Source organism: Marmota monax, unplaced genomic scaffold, assembly GCF_021218885.2.
Source record: "Marmota monax isolate L192 unplaced genomic scaffold, Marmota_monax_Labrador192_F-V1.1 WCK01_AAM20220418_F8-fsc00146, whole genome shotgun sequence".
NCBI lineage: Eukaryota > Metazoa > Chordata > Mammalia > Rodentia > Sciuridae > Marmota > Marmota monax.
In genome coordinates, this window is record NW_026694096.1 from 1349994 (window position 1) to 1372757 (window position 22764).

Here is a 22764-nt window from a genome sequence, read left to right on the forward strand (position 1 = left end):
CTTGCCGAGAAGCTTCTCACCTAATTCCAATTGAATGTTCATCAGACAGAACTGGGACATGTGACCAGTGAGAGAACATGTGACCAACTAAAAGGAGGGGACTGAAAATGGGGATTGTGTGAGGGGCGTCTACCTAGGGTCTACCTCTCATAGAAAATTTTAAATAACATCAAAGTACAGCGTGCAATAAAAGTATTGTACGAAAGTAGAAGATAGAACATTCAAAATCTAGTTTTAAAATAAAAAAAATATTAAACTTGTTACCTGCTGAGCAACCTTCTAAAGGCATCATTCTGGTGGCATCTCAGCTGTGCATGAAGTTGAAATAAACAGAAATAACAGCTATTATAACTATTACAATAAGAGCATAAAAAGAATAAAGGTTACATTTCATAAGGCCATGTACCTTATTCTTTTTGACTCCCTCTTTAGAGATGACGTTTTACATAATAGAAAACTTAGGTTATGCAGATGGTAGGTTGTTGGAAGTTTGATAGAAAGGGGATCCAGGATGAGACACTCATGATTTGACATCCCTTCCCTGTCTCTCTGTTCCAATTAGGATTTTCAAGATCAGGAACTGTACACTGGAAAATTCATTTTGTGATATTGTCTGGCTTTTGTATAAATGACACTTCAAAAACAGAAATCGTCTCATACTAGAATTTTAGTTGTTTAGCTCAACTCTATCTAAATGGGAATGCTGTTGCAAACTTGGTAAATAAATTGAAGTCAAAGTGGAGATTTGACTTCATTTATACTTGCTCATCACTCAGTGATACAATTTTCATCGCCCCCCCCCCAAAAAAGGTAGTTCATTTGCTTCTTATTTTAAAGAAAAGCAAAATGTAAGTCACCTAAATATTTTCAAATAACCTTTCCACAGTGAAAATTAATGTTCTTTGGAAGTTTTAGAAACAGATTTTTTTCTTTCATAATTTAGACCAGATGCCTAACACATAGACTAGAATAATTCTAAAATGAATGTTGGCTGAACAATTGAATAAATGAACTTTCTGAATCAACTCACTACAATTCCATTGCCCTCACTTTTATCTTTGTAAAATTTCACTGGCTTTCAATAAATTCTAAATACAGAAAATGTGATTGAATTTGTGAAATTTATCCAAGGTTGGGAAATTACTGCTGCTGAAATGTGAGGTAAAGACACAGTACTAGAGTTTCTGTCAATAGCTAAACAAGTTCTAGGAATTAAACGTTTCCTGTCCAGTGGAATATGCTGAGAACTGCTGTGGGTGACATTTATCATACATCTGGGACCCAAAGGATTCAGGAGATGCCAAGCCCCACTTCCCCTGAGGCTCATACAACCATTTCCTCTTTTTACTTGAAGAACTTTATCAGGATATCTTATAAAATATTTTAGCTTTCCATAACAATTTTCTTCACAATCTTACAAATACTTTTATAACTGTCCTTTAAAAGTAAGATAGTCAAGGATCCGTGTTGTCTCTTAGACAACAGGAGCTCATAAGGTGACACAGCTAACGGAAACAGAATTAACATCTCCAGGCTTTGTCCTGACTTTGGGAACAGACTATGTCCCCTTCATCTCAATATAAAGATGAAGGGATCAGAATCCATTTTATTTTATAGGAAAAAAAGATGGATAATAATATGGGGTTTATTTCACTGAACTTTGGCATCTTATACTGAAGGGAGATTAAAGTATTATTTCACTTTCATCTGAAGTGATGAATTTGTTAGTTTCAGAATGGTGACCTTGTATACTTGCAGCCACCACTTGTTTAACATTTACCACTATACATATACATATGTTACTTGATAAATTTTATATACTTTATTACATATGATAAAACTTCATAGGTAATTTTATTCAAAATACAAAGAAATGTTTGTTACATTTGCATATCTTCACACATGCTACCAAAATACTAGCGATCTGTTGCTGTCTTCACATAAGAGTATGTGAATGATAAGCTGTTAGAAGTCAACGAGCTCATAGATATAAAATACTTAACATTACATTTAGTCCAAGTCCTCATTAAATGCACATGAAAATCATGATAATTTACTCCAACAATGATTGAACATTTACAAGAATCCTTAGTGCTATACAAGTGTGTTTTTGTGGCTTACTAATTGTTGCATATTAGAAGAGAAGGTAAAGCTTGATTCCTTTGATCAGGATTTCTCAACTTGATCACTACAGACAGGTAGGCACATTGTTCCTTGCTCTGGGGGGCTTCCCTGTGCACTGTAGAATGCAGCACCCCTGGCTATCACATACTAGATAGCCATAGCACTATCTTCCTCCCCATTTGTGACGAACAAAAATGTCTCCAGGCATTGCTGCATGTCTCCTAGAGGACAAAATTGCTCTTAGTTGAAAACTATAGTCTTTGATCAATTCTTTGTAAACAGTGTTCATGGAATACTGGTCTAGTGAAATTCTCCACTAAAAACTCCCAGAGTCAGATGAGATGAGAAGCATTTAAAAACAATTTAACAGCAATAATAATAATAACGTTATTTTTTGGTTAGCTTATTACATGTGAAAAATTGTTCTGTTCTTATTAAATCCTTATAAAAGACTGAGCTATTATTGTAAGGCATATTTTTCATATGAGCAAATTGAGCCCCAGAGAAATCAAGGGCTTAAACTGACCACCATCATAAAATTAGAAAGTGGCACACCAGAGTTTGTTTCTGAGCCACCTCCAGAGAGTGTGCAGTTATCAAGACACTATTGTCCCCTGCATATCCAGCTTAATTGAACATTCAAATTGGGATGTTAAGAATAATTATTCTTAATTTGTGATATTTATTAGGTATTTATCTCAAGCACTTACAAAATTACCTTTTGTCTTAATCAGTTGATGACAACCTCCTAATTATTTGCTAAATGGTTGTCCTCATGAACATCTTTGGATGCAAGCAACGTAGTCACTTTCCCTGAAAAAATTAATCAAAATAACCTCAGATAAATTCAGATGGCCAGGAACTGAGGAAGGAGAAACTCACTTTGCTTTAGGAAAGCAAAGAACATTTAACAGGGAGATAATATTTGAATTGGGCCTTTAATCATCCTGTTAAAGTTGTATGACTAAGTGTCTGCCAGGTGGAATGACATTTTAATCAGAGTAAACAGGATATACAAAGGACAACTGTAAGGGTTTGATATGCTTGGGGAATGGTAGGAGCCAAGGACAGGAGGTAGGAAAATAAGACTAGAGGGAAGGTTGGGGTCTTCGTTGTTATTTCTGCCTGATCCCCACAGGCATTTGACTCTGTCTCTTTAACTCTTAACAGCAGCAGATGGTTGAGAGCACAGTAGTGACATGGTCAGGTAGATACTTAACAATGTAGCTAAAGTGGATGGTGTTTGGTGGTAGGAGCCCCCATGAACTCTAAGGCAGCACTTTCAACAAGAGATAGTGAGGTAGGGTAGAGCAAGGGGTTGGGTATGAGAGAGGTTATTAAAATGAAGGATAGGGAAAATCCTCCTCTAACATGGGCTTTTAGAAGAAATAAGTAGAATTTATTTGTTTCCTTTATATTAATCTTATTTTAAGTGCTTAACTCAAAAGCTAATTCAAAATTTGATTAATTCATCCATATAACAATCATGTATTGAGTATCTAGGGCCAAGCTAGTTCTATGAGACAAAACAATGCACTTTCAAGGAACTAATGGAAATGACTTGGTAGCTATTCTGGCAGGAGAATTTTCGGTAACCTACTATAGATTCTACAGATGATCGTCTGGAAGCAGTTCTCATCCCCATTTGGATTTGCCATAGAAATTGAAAATTAAAATTGTTTGGTTCAGAGCTACAGGAATTGTATTCCTTCCATTTTGGTCCAGACCATTGTCTGCATTTCTGTCTAACTATGTCACCTGGGAATGATGAGTCAGCATTTGTGGAGATTCAACCAGATGTTGAATCTCCACAAATGAATGTTGAAATGTTGAGAAGACAGTGGCCCTAGATACCCATACATGATTGTTATATGGATGAATTAATCACATTTTGAATTCACTTTTAAGCATTTAAAATAAGATTAATATAAAGGAAAAATACCCCTTCAAGCCTTCAATAACAATTTTTCTATTTCATTCCTTACTGCAATAGCAAATGGATCATGCCCCAAACTGCTCTAGCATAATACCAAAAATGGACTTTTACCTCTATGTGTTATGCAATAGATTCTTATGACTTTATTATTTAAATTCAAAATTATCATACAATCCTACATATTTTACCATGTTATTTTTTTCCAAATGTCTTCCTCAAACTAGACCTTACTTCAGTTTATTTAAAATGATGCATTTTATTTTACCACTGATATAGATTTTATAATCCCACCCCTCTATGTTTAGAAGGAATGTTTCAATAATGTTTAGAAATTATGTTTCAATATTTTTTATAGTTGTGACTAAAGCCATAAACAATAGTCTTATCCTACTAAATTGATAATCTTTATCCACTTTTCAGACGGGCAGATAGAAGGTCAGTAGAGTAAAACAAGATCTCATAGTTCCCCAACTGTACTATAAAGATCAAACTTGGGTCTGCAAACAGAAAAAAAACTGTGTGTTTTCTATGACATCCTTCTTTTTTATTATTTTATTTTATTTTATTTTTTAGTTTTCGGTGGACACAACATCTTTATTTTATTTTTATATGGTGTTAAGGATCGAACCCAGCACCCTGTGCATTGCAGGCGAGCGCACTACTGCTTGAACCACATCCCCAGCCCTATGACATCCTTCTTTATACATATTTTACCACTTTTATATTTCAGGTTAATTTTAACATGAACTATAGCTGACATGTTGCCCCATGTTGCTAATTCTAAGGATCTCTTACTTACCTGTGTTCTGGAATACCATTGTTATCTCTGGGTTAAAAGACTAATTGATGGCCTTACTTGCTTATATTAAAAAAAAATAGATTGACAGGGCAGATTAAATTATAAATATTAAAAGTTATGATTGTATATCATTAATAGTAACATATCTTCCAACACATTGTGGCTTGGGCCAAGAAACAGACACTGCTACCTTAGCTTTGTGGAATATCACTTTAGAAAACTTTTCACAGGGCTGGGATTGTGGCTCAGTGGCAGAGTGCTTGACTTGCACGTATGAGGCACTGGGTTTGATCCTCAGCACCACATAAAAAAAAATAAACAAAATGAAGGTATTATGTCTGTCTACATCTAAAAAAATAATTTTTTAAAAAAGAAAACTACTCACAAAATATTTCAAGATCCAAGAAATAATGATGTACATAACCTTTGTCACTAATTGTAGAGCTAGAGCTATATGCAATGGTAAAAATCTTTACTCACCATGGTTTTCTTTTTAACCAAATATAAACGTTTTTACTTTGATAAACATGGACAAATTCAAAACTTCTAAATAAATGTCATTGCCTTTCCTGCCTGGACACCTTCCCCACTGCAAAATAGGAGATACATTTGGTCCAAATCATCAGGATAATTGATTCAGACCTGTTTCATCTGTGATAGGGAACTTTAGTCCTAGAATAAAAATCTAATGTTCTATCTGCTATGAAAGAATTAATAGTCTTATTATTTCTTACACACTCTTTTTTTTATGTGAACATTTTAGGTATATCAATACATGCATGAAACGATAACTGTTAATGGCTGTCCCGAATTCCGTGCAAGGGCCACAGCAAAGGTAAGGCTTGAGTAACTTTAAAAATATACTTGACCACAGTGATCTAGTAATTGACTGTGCGCGTGTGTGTTTCAGGTATTCTCGTGTGTACACTGTAAGAGAATTTAGACATCAGTGGCAGCCCAGAGTCTAGAACCAGTACTACTTCCCAGGTAAAAATCCTAATGGAAAATTGAACGTTTCTGCTGCTTCTGTAGCTTAAGAAAGGAGAATGATTTCATTAAACTCACTGAATGTCCATTTGGCACAAGCAAATCTCCTGGCTCATTGTATAAAATACTACATGGTTTTCTAACACATTCCTCTGCTCCAAAAGAACCTATATCCTACTCAGTGTATGAAGATTCCTTTGCTCAGGTCTAAAGACCTAAAAAGAAGTTATGTATGACAGTAACTCACCTGCACCCACTGATGTATAATCTTCTTTGTATTCAGCAGAGCAGTGGGTAACTTGCTGAAAGAATGTGGCATTTACCTAAAGGGAAGACCTGTCACATTTTGTGGTAGTGACCACTGTGCACTTTAAAAACCCAAAATCCAGACATTACAGAGACCCTAGTAATAAAAATGCTACAGCCATAGGATCATGAAATTTTCTGGAATCTCTACCATTAGGAAACAGTTTTAATCTAAAATCACTGATGCAATTCACATTTCACAAATACAGAAATGTTATAATAGAACATGACTTGCTTTTTAAAGACTTTTCTCTTTCTAATAATGTATGAGCACTAAGAACCAGTGAAAATAATCAGAATTTTCCATTTAATTCTTTTTTTTTGTTACATCATCTGTTTTTTTATTTCTCTTCTGATTTTTTAGTTTTCATTTTGTAACTGAACACTGTAGATTTGTACTTTTTTTTTCCTAACCCAGGCTAAAAAAGGGTATTATTACCATTACATCATGCTTTGCTTGTACTGAAGTGGAACACGCACAGAAAAATGATCCCTACATGGTTTAATTAAGGGGAAAGTGAATTATGTAGTGTTTTACCATTCTCATTTCTTATTCATGTAGAACAGCAGGAGAGCAGCATAATGTTGCAATAGCACAATATTTTCTGGTTGTTTCTGGGCTGTCTGCATTGCATCCATGTCAGCCATTAAAACCTATGCATGACAACAAAGTTTGCATGAGCAAATGCATGTAGCTAAAAACAAGCCATTATTTCCATATCATTCACTATCTTTCACTAAATGCAGGCAGTAGCATAATGCGAAATTGATGTGATAATGCTGTGTGTGGAAAAAGAATGTACAGTAGTTGGGAATCAATATTTTTACAGGATTGAGTAAATCACTTTATAGTAAGTATCTAATCAACTGTGGTTAAGTCAGGCTAATGGAACTGGAAAAAAAGAAGCAGGCAGAGAATCTTTTCCTGATTGAAACTACTCAAATGCTGTTATTTTATTCCTATGTGGGGTGGGAACTAATGGTAAGTTGTTTTCTGGAACTTCTTTAAGGAAATTAATGTATGAATTTTAAAATAAAATTTTGTTAATGTTAAATGATGTTTTGTACATCCAGGTAGAAAGCCATGAAACTACTCATTTTGCCTGTTACCATAGTAGTTGAAATATTAATGTAGGGGAAAAAAAATCTTCTGCCAGATAAGTGATCTCCCATAATAATACAGAATATTGGTATGAATAATAATAATAATCTGAGTTCATTATTTAATTTTAATTTGTATTTTCTTTTAGATATGCTGAGTTAAAAAAAAAAAAACTTTAAGTTTATTAAACCAGTGATCTGGCAATATCAAATTACATATATATTCCCAAGAGTATACACGTGTAAATGCTCTTTAGATTATTGAATATTTATAAGCATTCATGTGCAAGCATCAGGGTAGACTGTGTGTCTTTTAAAAAAATGCAAGACATAATCTGTCATTAAGGTGCTCATAGTCAACATATGTACAAAATACTTTTAATACTAGGTAGTATATGTACCAAAACTATTTGGAGCCCAGGAATAGGAGTATTTGCATAAGTGAGCTAGCTACCTTAAGTGATATAGTAGATAAGCTTTATAAGCTTGAAAACAGCTGGGTGGGGTTTGCCAAAGAAAGGAATCCTAGATGGCATCTAAATGAAGACAGGCCCCTCCCTTCTGGGTTTCTCTTTCACAGGAAAATGCCAAAAAAAAAAAAATTAAGATGTTGTGTGAGTTGCCCCCTACAAACACATTAGCTTTCTTTCCCTCATTTTATTACCAAAAGACCATCTTTTCTTTCAGGCCACAGTTGCAGCTTTTGCAGCTAGTGAAGGCCACTCCCACCCTCGGGTAGTCGAACTGCCAAAGACTGATGAAGGCCTTGGTTTTAACGTGATGGGAGGAAAGGAGCAAAATTCTCCCATTTATATCTCTCGCATCATTCCTGGAGGGGTGGCTGAAAGACACGGAGGCCTCAAAAGAGGAGACCAGCTGCTATCGGTGAATGGAGTGGTATGTTCATAAAATAATCAGAGATTTTTCTCCCTAAGTATGTTCTTTTCTTTTTTTTTTTTTCTGCTATTGCTAAAGTCATTGTCGAAATTCTAGAACAGATCTTAATTTTGATTCCAACCAGTTTCCTAAGGTTTGATGGACCTTAAACCTATAAGAGTGGTAATTTTATATTTTTATGTCTCATCTTTATCTTGTTCAAATATGATCAATATCAGCTAGTAGAAAAATCATCCCAAGAAATTATCCAAACTTATGGAATTTTTCCCCCAAAGAACTATTGTTGATTAATGTTTAGAATAACATAATAATTTCAAGGTACTTTTTATTTTAAGTTTCTGTAGCAAACGCACATATTTTAAAAACAAAGAGAGAGCTGGGCATGGTGGCATATGCCTGAAATCCCAGCAACTCTGGAGGCAGAGGCAGGAGGATTGCAAGTTCAAGGCCAGCCTTGGCAACTTAGCAATGCCCTCAGTAACTTAGTAAGACCCTGTCTCAAAAGAAAAAATAAAAAGGACAGGGGATGTGGCTCAGTTTTTAGAGCACCCCTGGGTTTGATCCCTGGTGCAAATAATAATAATAATAATAATAATAATAATAATAATAATAATAGATTAAGAATAAAACATCTTACTTTATACTCTATATGTGCTGTTCAGTTTAAGAAGGATACTTTTTGTTACTAAGGATTGAACCCAGGGTGCTTTATCACTGAGCTACATCCACAACCTTTTATATTTTTTGTTTTGAGACAGGGTCTTGCTAAGTTGCTGAGGCTAGTAGTGAATTTGTGTTCCTCCTGCCTGCCTCAACCACCCAAATTGCTGGGATTATAGCCATTACTGTACCTCAAAAGAGGAAATACAAGAAAAGGAAAATACACTCAATTTTTAAGCCATGTCTATAACTGTAAAATAATACATACGTAGTAGCTCCCTCCACCATAAAGTTTGGTCACATTATCTCTGCATTTTATAATACTTTCCCAATGGAATTAAATTCAAATATATGTTTTAAATTGAATATACAAATGTACATTTGTTTCAAAGCTTCATATTCTTTGGATGTAGTTCTGCCACATGGCATCCAAATAACGAGTTGCTAAAGAAATAGCTTCATATGAATACATAGCTCTCTCTAACTTCCACTTATGTATAAATAACCTAAAAGCATAAATTTCAGAAATATAAATAAGAATATATTAATGTTTACTTATCCATTAGTCTAAGATCTTTCCTCTAAGAACTTAAGATTTGATATATAAGCTAGATGGTTAAGATTTAATATTTAATCTAGATGGTTCTTTATAGCCATATTTATTTATGCTTAGAATACAATATCCAATATAAAATGTATTTAGAATGCAATATTTTATTGGTAACAATAGAGTAAAATTCTTCCATATTTATATCTTAAATTTTGCTGTTTACTTTTAGCCTGGCAAGTGGTTTTATACAACCAAAAAAATATTCATTTAACTTGGTTTTTCTTTAATGCACATCAAAATTATCAATCCACAAACAGTTTATATCATTTCAGTATTCTAATTCTAAAATGCTTTGAGAGAAGTTTATTATTATTATTATGATTGGTCTTGTGATAGTATTACTTTTTCAAAGCATGTTCCAGTGACAATTTTAGAGCCAAAATTTCTGGTAGAGGGCTCTCAGATCTGGGGCATACAAGTGTGGCACACAGTAATCTATGCCTTGGGATATAAATTTATGACTTCTCTGAGTATATTGAGTAGGCCAAAAGAAGGTATAGGTTTAAAAACAGTATGAAAAAATAACAAAAATACTGAAATATAATAATTGTAATTGTACAAAGCAACAATAACTATATAGGATTGCAATTTAATAGGTAATTGACTTTGGGCTATCAAGGGAGCTGAAAAGCCTCTATTCGACCCACACATTCACAGGGAACATAGCTATAAGCATTACACTCATCCATTCCTTGCAGTGACCTTGTGGTGAACCTGGGAGGTGGCAGGGAAAATTGAAGCAATGGAATCAAACAGATGGGGTTCTAACCATTCCATATCCATATGATTATGGGTTAATCTCCTCTGAACCTGAGTTTCCCTATCTGGGAAAGAGAAATAGTAAATCATTTCAAGGGCACTGATAAAAATTGCAGTGAGGCAAAATGTTCATTACGAAGAGTCCTGTAATAGTATGGTCACACTCAACTCAGATGGGCAAGAGTGGCTACTGAAGAAGTTGAGGTGGGTGAGGCACAACAATCCCAATGATATCATTTTTGCTGTTTATATTAAAAGAAAGACTTAAAGCAAATTCTTCTCCACATATAGGTAGATGTTAGCATATATGTATTAGCAAGAAGGTAGTAATGGACTCTTACAACCTCTTCTGTAAATTTGATGACATTCCACTCTGTCCATTCATAACCTTGGAGAAAAATATTCTCTTGAGTCAGGTAAGACAACATAACAGGTTCAGGGATTTTTACTCATATATTCAGCCTCAAAGACCAGAAATTCAATCAAACCAACAGTTGGAAATAGGATGGCTTAATGACAGAACTTTAGCCCCATCCCACCTATTCCTGCCCTTCTAATCCTTTGGTACAGGTTATAGGCATCCTTGAGATTTTTCCACCGTGTGCATGCAAAGGTGAAAAATATTTTTATACTACCAAAATATTTTTGTACTACCATATATTTGAACCTATAGTTTTGCCAATTAACTTCTATAAATTATAACACATCATGCTGGTTAATCAGTTACTAAAAGAAAATCATTTGCTAAACATCATTTATTCATTGAAATAAGTATAACAAACACTCATGTGGTGGACACAGCTAAAGTACTGCCTTTCTGATATAAGGCTGGCCGACCACCCTAGACTGATTTATTAAGCTCCTAAAATTTCATCTTAGAATATTGCACCTCTGTATGACGATGTAAGCTGCGTACATTAAACTGTTTAAAAGTAAGTTATATACATTTTAACAGCAGATGTTCATCAAAAAGTAGTTTTCTGTAAATGAGAAACTTCAGGACCCAGAATTTATTCATAGTCACACAAATAGTAATTAATGTGTAATAGTTAATTCAATTCTAGGAATCTGGGCTTTTAATAACAGTTAAAAGTCCAACAGTATTTTCAGGGTAAATAATCCAGGAAAGTAGCAGTATTTAGTGGGAAAAAAGATTATTCTACAATGAAATTAATGTTAGGCCTTGTAATAGAAAGGCAAAAAAAAAAGACAAGCAAATGATTGAATAATTTTTATTTTTTCTTTGAAATAAGGTACCATTTGGGGAGATTAAGATTTTTTTTTCATGGCATTGTAAACGTGCCCTTCTAAACTGAGAACAAATTTTGAAGGAAATGAAGCAAAGCTACTTCAGCATAAGTACTCTGGGGATAATTCCCAACTGTCCCACTTAAAAATAAAGAAATTAGTCCATGGACATTTAAACATCTGGAGAGACATCTTAAGTGGTATCCTGATCATTTTTGTTTGTTTCTTTTTATATCCTGACTGCATATAAAAAGGATATATCATGAATCTCCTGAAAAAATAGTAGCATGTTAACATAGAACTGTTAACATGGAGTGCTAGGTAATAAAGTAGGATGGAAAGGGGGAAAATAAATAAATAGAAATAAAGAAATGATACAGCAATTGAGAAATTGATTTTTTTTCTTTGAGCTTCTTATGAGTCAAAACAGAAGGAAATTCAGACCAGCTCAGCTATCATAGGGAGAGAATTTTTTTTTCCTATTCCTGGGCTCCAAGAGAAATTTCCCAGGGGATTTTTACAAATGAGACATTGAATCACCTAATACAATTTTACACAAAAAACAGAGGCCTTTTTTGTATGGCTACTTCTTATGTAATCCTCAGTGAAAACTTACAGCTGAATACTGAATAAAATTTAACATTAATAGGAGGTCAAAATGCTAGGGTTTGAATTTATAGCTTTCTAATGATCTCCTTTTCACCCTTTTATACTCAAGTGTTTTCTCAGCAATTTTTAGAAAAGTCTGAAGGACTAATTTGAAGGTTCCAGCCAATGTGGAGCCAGCAGGAACAGTAAATATATTTAGTGATAGAGTCAAGATATTAAAAATCTCAATTGAATGGTACAATAGGCCCAACTTATTAAGAATCTACATGAAGTCCTGCTCTTGTGCCCAGAAAACTAGCTGTATATGTGCAGAATCAGGGAGTAGTGGCTAGACATCAAAGCTTGAAAATAAAAATCCTGGGGCTCTCAACCAATTTCAAGAATAATATAAGGCAAGTTGGGGCAGAGGAGGCAAAAAAAAATTAATGTGATTGTAGGGCATTTATACAATCCTATATTTTATATAGAATATAAGAGATTGACCCAGTTCTTGAATGAACTGTTTAGCCCCCACCCTACTGGATTCTAATCCAGTAAACACAAGCACAGGTCAGTCTATTATATGAGAACATGTTAAAGAAGGACTTGGTTTTGAGTGGCTTGAGTGGAAAAGAGTCTACTTAGGGGAATGATGACTGTCTTCAGTTGTTCAGCATTGTGCAAGGCCAGATGGCAGAATCAAGACCAATGAGGGGAAGGTCACAGGAAATGCAAATTTCAATTCATTACAATAAAGAGCTTTTAAACAAGTCGGGCTGTCTAAACAGAGAATGACTGAATTGTAAAGTGTTATGTGACCATCACAAAGTTTGAATCAGAGATTACGCTGTCTGACCTAGTATTTCAAATACATGTGCCATGTAGAGAGTTGGAAAAGTTGACCTGAGGTACCTTCTGTAATTTTACGTCATTGAATGGAGTTTTGCTGAAGCTACTGTATATCATGACCCCACCACTACACACACACTACCTTACACTCTGAGGTAAAAGAGTAGGTTCCACCTACTATCCTTGTGCCCTATTCATGAGACATTTTTTTCTTGAATGTCAACTACAATTTAGTTCTTTACAGTTTATTAAGAGTGTTTACATGACATTCTCTCATTTGTTCCTCAAAACAATCTTATGAAATTTATAAGTCCATAGTTCTCTCTATATATAGATAGATAGATAGATAGATGTATCATGAATTTATATATAGATATAAATATAGATATAGATATAGATATAGATATCGCTCCCCTCTCCCCCCACAACCCCCCTCTCTCTCTCTCTCTCTCACACACACACACACTGATGGATACACTTCAATATATACACTGGCTGACATATAAGTGCACACACATGAATTGAATTACAATCCTTATTATGATCATAGTTGATATTTACCAAATGAAAAAAAAAAAAAAAACTTGTCCTTTAAAAACCAATCCCAGTAGAATCTGAATAAATTCTGTGGATTGTACCAATGTTAATTTCCTGGTTTGAATATTGTACTATGGTTTTAAAAGATGTTAATATTGGAGGAAGCTGGATAAAAGGTGCAAGGGACATCCCTGTACATTTCTTTTCAGCTTCCTGTAAGTTCATCATTGTTATTTTTTTTAAAAGAGGGGAGGGAAAAAAAGGAGGAGAAAGTCCAAAAGAGTCAACTCCTAATATGATTTCCTACTGGCATTGATGGTAAAGAAGGCAGGTAAGGGGCAAGAAAGCAGGTGACAGAAAGATAGAAGACTAGCATGAGAACTTTAAAAATATGTCATATTGAGAAGAGGCCTTCACTAACTTCTGAAATGCAGACATTGTTGTAGAGCACCATTGTTATGGAAACCATAGTTAAATTTGCCTAACTCTGTAGTGAAACCTAAATAAAGCTGTAGATACAGTGTATGCACATTGCTAATTGATTTTTAAACATAACAGATGAATGAATAAAAGTGTAGAGATGGAACAGAATAAATTGTTTTCCTGGAATATGGTATCTGGCTTTTTTCCCATTTTATAAATACCTATGCCAAGTGAAGGGTGAGTACTCACAGTCCAAATTAGTTATGCAAAGTGGCTGTCAGGTGTGGAATGAGGATGAAACAAAAATTAGAACTCTAGATTTGAGCTCATGTGAAGCGACAGAATCCCAGAGGAGAAATCTGAATTAAAATTTTATCTGCTCCCTGAATGAAGAGAAACATAGCCTAAAATATTTTTTAATTGCAATGAAACACACAGCAAGATTTCTACAAAAATTTAAGTTCCACAATAAAATGTGTGCTCTACTGACAGCAGCAATTTTTGTAGATTGCCTTACCAACCGACTTAGTCCCTTTTCACAGTTGAAGCTCTATAAATATTTGCTGGATGACAGGCACCGCTGTTAAGTGCTTTACACGAATGTATTATTTTCTCATAATGATATTTTGTGATAGGTGGTATCAATATCGTTTTCATTTAACCAATGAGGAACCTAAGGAAGAGAAAGATTCAGTGACTTACCCAAGCTTGTACAGCTACAGAATGGCAGAACTGCAGGTTCTGACTCAAGCCATCTGTCTTATTAGTCATAATTTAAAGGTAAATAAATATCTTAGCCATGAATAAATTAGTCCTTTCATGTATGTTATAGATATGATCAAAGTTTCTTAACCTTGATGGGTTTGCTTAAGTGCCTCTTTGGTAGAGGAAGGCAAATTATTTCTCTGTTACAAGGGGCTTTGACCTTTCAGAAGTTAAGAAGCACTCCTAAAGATAATAATGTCTTAAAAATGACGTTCCCTTGAGTTCAAATGGTTCAGAACACCGAGGAGATGTGTGTGAAGAGTGTGGTTGGAAGGTGTTGGAATAGTTCCATGCTGACCTAGTCCATCATTCCACCTTGTACCAGCCACCAGAATGGCCTGAGCAGCCATGCTCCTTAGCTAACTCAACAGCCTGGCTCCCACAGGAGATTCAGAATGGCATAAATAGAAGAGAGAGAGAGCCTTGACATTCAGTTCCCCATGGACCTAGCATGCTAATCCCAAATTAATTCTAGGTGGAGAGGCATCAAGTAAAGCTCTTCTCCTATTCTACCTGCTTAGGAGTCATCAGATTCTATATCTTTCCCAACAGCCATGTATGGCAGACTGTTTGGGTTACAATTAAATAGGACTGCAAGCTGGAATTTCAGTTAAGTGCTGAAAATTTTTGTTCTGGTGATGATATCATGTGACACATCACTCACATTTGTGAAGGAACCAAGAAATGTGCAATTATATCATTTTACCCCAGTCACCTTCATAAGGGCACAAACAACACAGCCAGGTCCAATGTATTTTGCAATATACAGCATGTAGTGGTCTAGTCCCCTTCATTTTTTTTTTGTTTGTTTGTTTTGTTTTTGGTACTGGATATTGAACCGAGGGGTGCTCTACCACTAAACTATAACTCCAATTCTTTTCATCTTTTAAGACAGTGTTTTAGTTAGCTTTTTATCACTGTAAACAAAATATCTGACAAGAAAGCCTAAAGGGGCTGGAGTTGTGGCTCAATAGAGTGCTTGCCTAGCATGTGTGATCCTCAGCACCACATTAAAAAAATAAATAAAATAATTTTTTAAATAATAATTTTTAAAATAATAAATTTAAATAATAAATTTTAAAAATGTTTAGTTGTTCATCTACAACTAAAAAAATATTTAAAAGAAAAGACAGCTTAAGGGAGGAAAAGCTCATTTTGGCTCAGTTTTTCAAAGGTTCAATCTCTGGTCGGCCGACTCCATAGCTTTGGGTCCAACCAAGATAGAAGAGCATATCAGAAGAAAGCATCTCTGGACATGGTACCAGCAAGCAGAGAGACAGCTTAGCTCATCAGAGACAAAATATAAACCCCAAAGGCATGCCCCTTGTGAACTACTTCCTCCAGCCACACCAACCTGTATATAGTTTCCACTCAGTTATCTACATCAATAGATTAACCCACCAATTATGTCATAGCTCTCATAATCTAATTATCTTACCTCTGAACATTTTTGCATTGTCTCACACATGAGCTTTTGGAGGACATCTAATATCTAAACCATAACAGACAGGCTCTCTCAAGTAAACCAGGCTGGCCTTGAACTTTTGATCTTCCTAACTCAGCCTCCTGAGTTGCTGGGATTACAGATATGTGCCATCACACCATAGTCCCTTTCATTCAGAGTTGATTTATGAGAAAATATCTTTTAGTTTAAAAATCACATAAGATGTCACAATTAATCCCACTATTGTATATAACTATTATGCGCCTCAAAATTTTTAATTAAAAAAAAGGAAGACCTTTTTTGAAAACTTTGAAACCACTAGAGGAAAACAGCAGAAATACTTCAAGATATGGGTATAGGTAATGATTTCCTGAACAAGACTCCAATAGCTCAGGAAATGATAGCAAGAAGTAACTAGTAGGATTGCTGTGAGTAAAAGTTTCTGTACAACAGAAGAAACAATAGAGCAAAGACAGTCTACAGAATAGGAGAAAATTTTGCCAATATTCATCTGACAGAGGAGTAATATTCAGAATATATAAAGAACTCAAAATATTTAACAAGAAAACTAAGTAATTCAATTAATAAATGGTCAAAAGAGCTGAATACATACATCTTAAATGAAAAAAAATAGCCAATAAATGTATGAAAAAATGCTCGACATCATTAGCCATAAGGGAAATGAAAATCAAAACTACATTGAGGTCCCATCTCATTCTGGTCAGAATAGCTATTATCAAGAAAAAGAAATAATAACATATCCTGGAAAGGATGTGGGGGAAAGGAACCTTTATATATGGTTGGTGAGAATGGTACAGCCATTATGGAAAACAGTATAGAGAGTCCTCAAAAAACTAAAAACAGAACTACTATTGGATTCAGCTATATCACTCCTGGGTATATGCCTGAAGAATTAAAAATCAGCGTGCAGTAGAGACACCTGTGGTTTTCATGGCACTATTCACAATAGCCAAGCTATGGAATCAGCCTAGATGACCATCGACAGATGAATGGACCAAAAAAAAAAAAAATGTGATTGATATATACACTGGGCAATGATTCAGCTATAAAGAAGAATGAAGTTGTGTCATTTGAAGGAAAATGGATAGAACTGGAGACCATCATGTTAGGCAAACTGAACCAGACTCAGAAAGATAAATATTGCAGGTTTTCTCTCATAGGTGGTATCTAGTGGGGGGGGGGGGGGATAAATGACATGAAAGTAAAAAGGGGACGGGGTGTGAAGATACAAGGTGGATGGATATGAACAAAGTTTGTCATCTGCCTGTTTGAAATTGTCAAAATGAAATCCATTATTTTGTACAATTGATGCACAGTAATTATGATAATAATTTTGAAAAGTGGAACACTGAAACATTGCACCATCTAAATGGGACATGTAACAATAGCTTCTAGTCCAGAACTGCCACATTCCTACCCTGTGATTTCAGCCCTCAGAAATGAGCATCAGGTCCCTCAGCTTTCACACCTTAATAGGCCAACTTCGGCTAAAAGAATGTGCTGATAAAACTGACTGAAAGTGTATCAGTGTCAGAACATAGTCCCAATTAGTCAGTTTTAAAGGACAGATTGCCAGAGGAAGGAAGCATTTCCATGCATCGGGTCACACTGACCTAAATCTCTATTTAGTTTGCTGGTTACTGGTATTTGACAATTCAGCTTAGTTATTGGTATAGTCTTTCTAAAATTTATTTTTACCATTAATTTTTGTGTGTGTTTTCCTCAATATTGTGTTTTTATTTTAGCAGTGCTTTTCATCCACTCATTGATTATTTGTGGAGCAATTATATGCCAGCTGCTGAGCTATGCCCTGGGTATAGAGCCGGGGACAAAACAGAAATGGTTATAATGCTCATGGAACTTTCTGCCTCGTAGAAAGCAAGAAAATAATGATATTAATAATATTAAACACATACACATAAGTTTGCCACTTATCTCAACCTAAGGGAAATTTCTCCAATGACTCAGTTTGATTCCACATTGGCCAAAATAATAGATTTTCCCTCCATGTGCCTATTAGTTTTCTAAAGCTGCTATCACAAATTACCATGAATTTGGTGGGTTATACAACATAATTTTTTTTCTTTCACAGCCCTGTGGGCCAGAAGTCTACAACTGGTTTCAACTGGCCCAAAACCAAGGTGCCAAGGGCTATGCTCCACCTACAATCTCTAAGGGAGAATCTTTTCTTGACTTCTCTGTTTCTAATGTTTGCTGGCATTCTCCCATTTGTGGTCACCTCACTCCAACCTCTTTTTCCATGGTAACATCACTTTCTCTTCTGTGCCAAATCTCCCTCTACTTCTCTATTAAAAGGATACTTATGATCGTATTTAGAGCCCACTGAGATAATGCAAACTAATCTCCTTATCTCAAGATCCTTAACTTAATCTTATCTGAAAAGACCTTTTTCTATACAAAGTAACATTTTCAGTTTCCAGGAAATGGGACCTGATATCTTTGGACACTTATCCAGCCTTCTGCAATGTATAAACATAAATCCAGACTGCCCACCGGGTGTCCAGGGCTATGGAACTGGATCGGTCATCCACAGGTGATGGGCATGGTGGTTTTTCACTTTCAGGACAGCTTGTGCTGAGTATTTCTCACTCTACTCTGGGTTTCAACAATGCAAGCTCCTTCTATGCCTCTCATTCAGGGCACTTGCTCATTCAACTTCTGACTATCCAGTCAGTGAAGCCCTTCAGCCTCTTCTTCCTCCTTCCCTTGGCCCCAATATTTCTAATAATTGATGGGGGAAAAAAAACTGATCATGAAAACATTAAAACACATTTCTGCCTTTTGTAGCCAAAGACTTTGGCTATTTTGAGGATCTTTTCCACTTCCTAGGTGTGGGCTGAAGGAAGCAATTGGGATACACAAAGCATACAAATTTGAACTTCAGGATGTAACACTGCCTCATAATTAAACACTGTGACAGGTGTTACAGAAGAAGAAACAAATAACAATGCAATAGAACAAGAAGAACTGCTTTTTATAGAGTTAGAATGACCTCTTGGAAGGGTGACATTTAAGCTGAGAATAAGATAAGGAAGATCACTTCTTACCAGAAGAGAGAGCTTGCCTTAAGGTATCAAGAGAAGAAACTCTACACCTTGCCATGTAGGAATAACTGAAGAGTCAGCGGTACCTGGGCACAGACAGTGGGGTAAGATAAGGTTGAAGGTTGATTGAGATTCAACCAATATAATCTTACGAGTGGTACCCAAACATTTTTATTTTGTTTTAACCGTAATAGGGACTTCAATGAGGTCTATCAATTCTGAAATCTGGTGATATTCTGAGAGTTTTTGATAGCTCCTGAGGCTATTCTCTAAGAAATAAAACATGTTTTTGTCTATTTTTTAAATTTTCTTTTATATTGAAATTTTCTTTCTACACCCTTAAATCACTTAACCAGGATCTAGCATCTGATAAAAAAACTTTGAGACAATCTTCCTTCTTTCTATTGTTATTTTTAATGGAAATTAGAAACATTCGCTTTGTTGTGGATTGACATTTTCAGTGTCTCAAAGAGGGCCTATTAAATTTCAAATTCTTAAAAGTTTCTCAGGAGTTCAAAGATATTCCATAATCATTTACTCTTTGTTACTCTATTTTATCTGCAAAGCAGAAATAGCAATGCCTTTTCAACAGGGCTGATCTGAAGATTAAGTAAGAGAAAGTATGTGGGAGTATCTGCCATTATGCTGGATACCTTTTAAATACACAATAACTGCTCCTGTCATATAATTTTGTCTGCGTATATAGTTAAACACTCAACCCAGTTTAAGTCATTTCCATTGCATTCTGTTTATCTTCGAGAGACAGTAAAAGTCCCGCATCAAATACTCTAATTCCAAAGGCAGTGGATCCCTGTTGCTGGTTGATATAATAACACCTGCCCTGTCTACATAGTAAATTGGTGGAAGAGAAGGCAATAATAAACATAGCATTGGAAAAATCATCTTTTGCTTCTGCAGAAACACAATATTCTTGCTATATATTTAAATTATTAAATATCCTTTTCTTCAAAATCCCAAATGAATCTCTCCATGTTTCCTATTGTGACACTGTCTTAACTTACAAAAGCAGAAAATGTAAACAGAGTAATGATCCTTCTGTTCTGACTGAGAAATATGTGGTTCATCCCAGGAGAATACAGTGTTTGTCTTCAAATTTTTGCCACATCAAGTCTGGAATCATTTATGCTCTGGGTAGAAGTCACCAAATGCAATTGTCGGTCATTGCTTTAACCATTAATGGAAATGTCAGAGTGAATAAGTTAATATTGGATCCTCCAGCCAGAGGGGATAACATATGCACAACATTTAAAAATGGGATGATATTTGCAGTTGAAGACTAGAGTTGGAAGAATGGGCAGGAAGAATGACACGGAAGTCCCCATAAGCCATGATAGGGAACTTGGGTTTATCATTTGAAGGTGGTAGAAAATATAATAATATGGTTTTATTTCCATGCAAGTAAGTTATTCTGGCATCTGGGCACAGTGTGTTTGAAGGACTGGAGGAAAAAAATTGGAGTAGATGAGATCAACTCAGAAATTCCATGGTCTAAATAGAGAGGATGAAGGTGTAAATGGGAGAAGCATGCAAGGATAGAGAAAAAGGACAGAATTTGAAAACTCATTTGGACGTAATGCTGCCAAACCAAGATGTGGAGACTAGTGGTTGTGAGGGGTGAAGGATAAGGATTTACTGAGGAATTCTGATTTCTGGCCTGGATCCTACCCTCTGCTGATACAGGATAAAAGATGGAGGAAAGCCAATGAGGAGCTGGGAGTTCATCCTCCAGTGGTTTCTATGAGTCATCCATGTGAAAGTGCATGAGAGTTTTAATTTAGTTTTGCCTTTTGTGAGAAGGGAATTTAAAATTAACAGAAGTCTATCAAACTGACAGCAATTCAGTACAGAAAACTTTATTTTTAAAAGCTCCTACTATGTAAACTTTGAAAAGTGTTACATATCCTCACCAAGATTTCTTACCCTTAGAATAGTTGATATTTTGAACTGGAGGATTACTAGGAAGGCTACTCTGCGTACTGGAAAATGTTTACCCTTGTCCAGTAACTCCTCACCCCTCCAGTCATGACACTCAAAATATGTCTCCAGATGTTGCCACCTGTCCCCTGATAGGCCAAATCATCCCCAATTGAGAAACATCATCTTAAACTAAATTAGTTCAATTTCATGAAAACTGATGAAAGCCAAATAGCAGCTGCATTATTCAAATTTAAATGTACACAACCTACACTAGATGGTATAGGAGAATAGAATGGACTTCTATCCAATTGTAACACATAAGGAATTCCCCAAATGAGGACCATTCTGGAAAAGAGGCTTCACCCAACAGCTTGTCTCTAGATGGAGAGATCTAGGACAAGAAACATCACAATGGATCCTAATTACCATGGATGACAAAAGGCAAAGCAGTTGACAGCTCACCATAATTAAATTTGTCATTGAATCTGTCTCTACAGGCAAACAATACTGTAGAAATATCACTTCAAAGTTCTCAGACTGCCAGAAAGATTTATTAGCCATGTGCTGTGCCTGGCACCAGGAAGGAAGCAGTTTATAGAAAACATAGGTCATACCCTAAAGGAGCTTATATTTATCTAATTCTTCTGGAAACATCAAATTAATTTTTCCATAAGTAGAAACGTCTACACTTCTCAGAATCAGCCTGAGCTTAAGCCTTGCATGATTTGTAGGAATGTTGTACAGATGTATCATAAATAAAAATATGCCAAAGCCTTTCCACTTTTCTCTTATGCCCAAGTCCAGACGGCACAGTGTATTCTTGAAAACTCAATAAAATTCGTAACTAAAATTCACAGGGAATCTGAAAACTTGCTCCCAGTTTTCCATGAATCTGAAATGAGATTGGCCATCATGGTAGAGTGTAGGCAGATGCTCATCCTGAAGTTCTCCTATTTTTGTGCCCATGATCCATTTAAATTTCTTAAATCTAAATTAAATGATAATTATTGTTTTGCTGTTCACTTTTAAGCAATGTAAAAGCACCTTAAAATAACACTGCACTTACCGTAGCAATGGCTGAAATTTAGCTACAATTTCCTTGGGAGCCCAGTGTACCTACCATTCCACATGGGTTCTGTTTTATTAGATAAGTGGCAGTAAGGATAATATAAAGCTGTATGATGTTGGTTATCAGAAGATACATCATTTCATAGTGTCAATATTTATAGCTGTTTAAAATATACTTCCCTTCAGTTGCACTGGCTATAATCTTGCACATATTGGGGTATTCCACAAAGAAGTCCAATTACTTTTACTCCTCCTGACCTCTATAACTTTGGGTGTTTAAAATATATAATACATATATTATATATTTTATCAAGAACTTAATTATGTGCAACTTTTAGTATGTGTGCTTCATTTTCCTGTAAATAAAATGAATCACACATTGTCATAAACTCTCTTCTTCTATTCCCTTTCACTTGTTTATAAGATTTTGAGCCTGTGCTGGTTGGCCCCAGAGGCTGGTATCAGGAGAGAGGATCAAAGGAGGTAGGGAGTGAGCCACATGGGTGGCTGAGAAAGAGCATTTCATGCAGAGGCAGGGCTCGGCCCAGAATCTCTAAAATGGAAGAGTACTGGTGTACTCAAGAAGCAGCAAGCAAGCCAGTGAAACTGGAGTGGGAGAAGGCAGGAGAGAGGAGGTGG

The 22764-nt window shown here is 35.4% G+C and overlaps 1 protein-coding gene across 1 annotated transcript in view; it reads left to right on the forward strand.

The window, feature by feature from the left end:
* Lin7a (lin-7 homolog A, crumbs cell polarity complex component) overlaps positions 1 to 22764 on the forward strand; it is a 143168-nt gene that overhangs the window by 95587 nt on the left and 24817 nt on the right. The window contains exons 3-4 of the mRNA XM_046465101.2: positions 5623 to 5694; positions 7941 to 8150. Coding sequence (XP_046321057.1) covers positions 5623 to 5694; positions 7941 to 8150 — 282 coding nt within the window. The remainder of the gene's footprint in view (positions 1 to 5622; positions 5695 to 7940; positions 8151 to 22764) is intronic.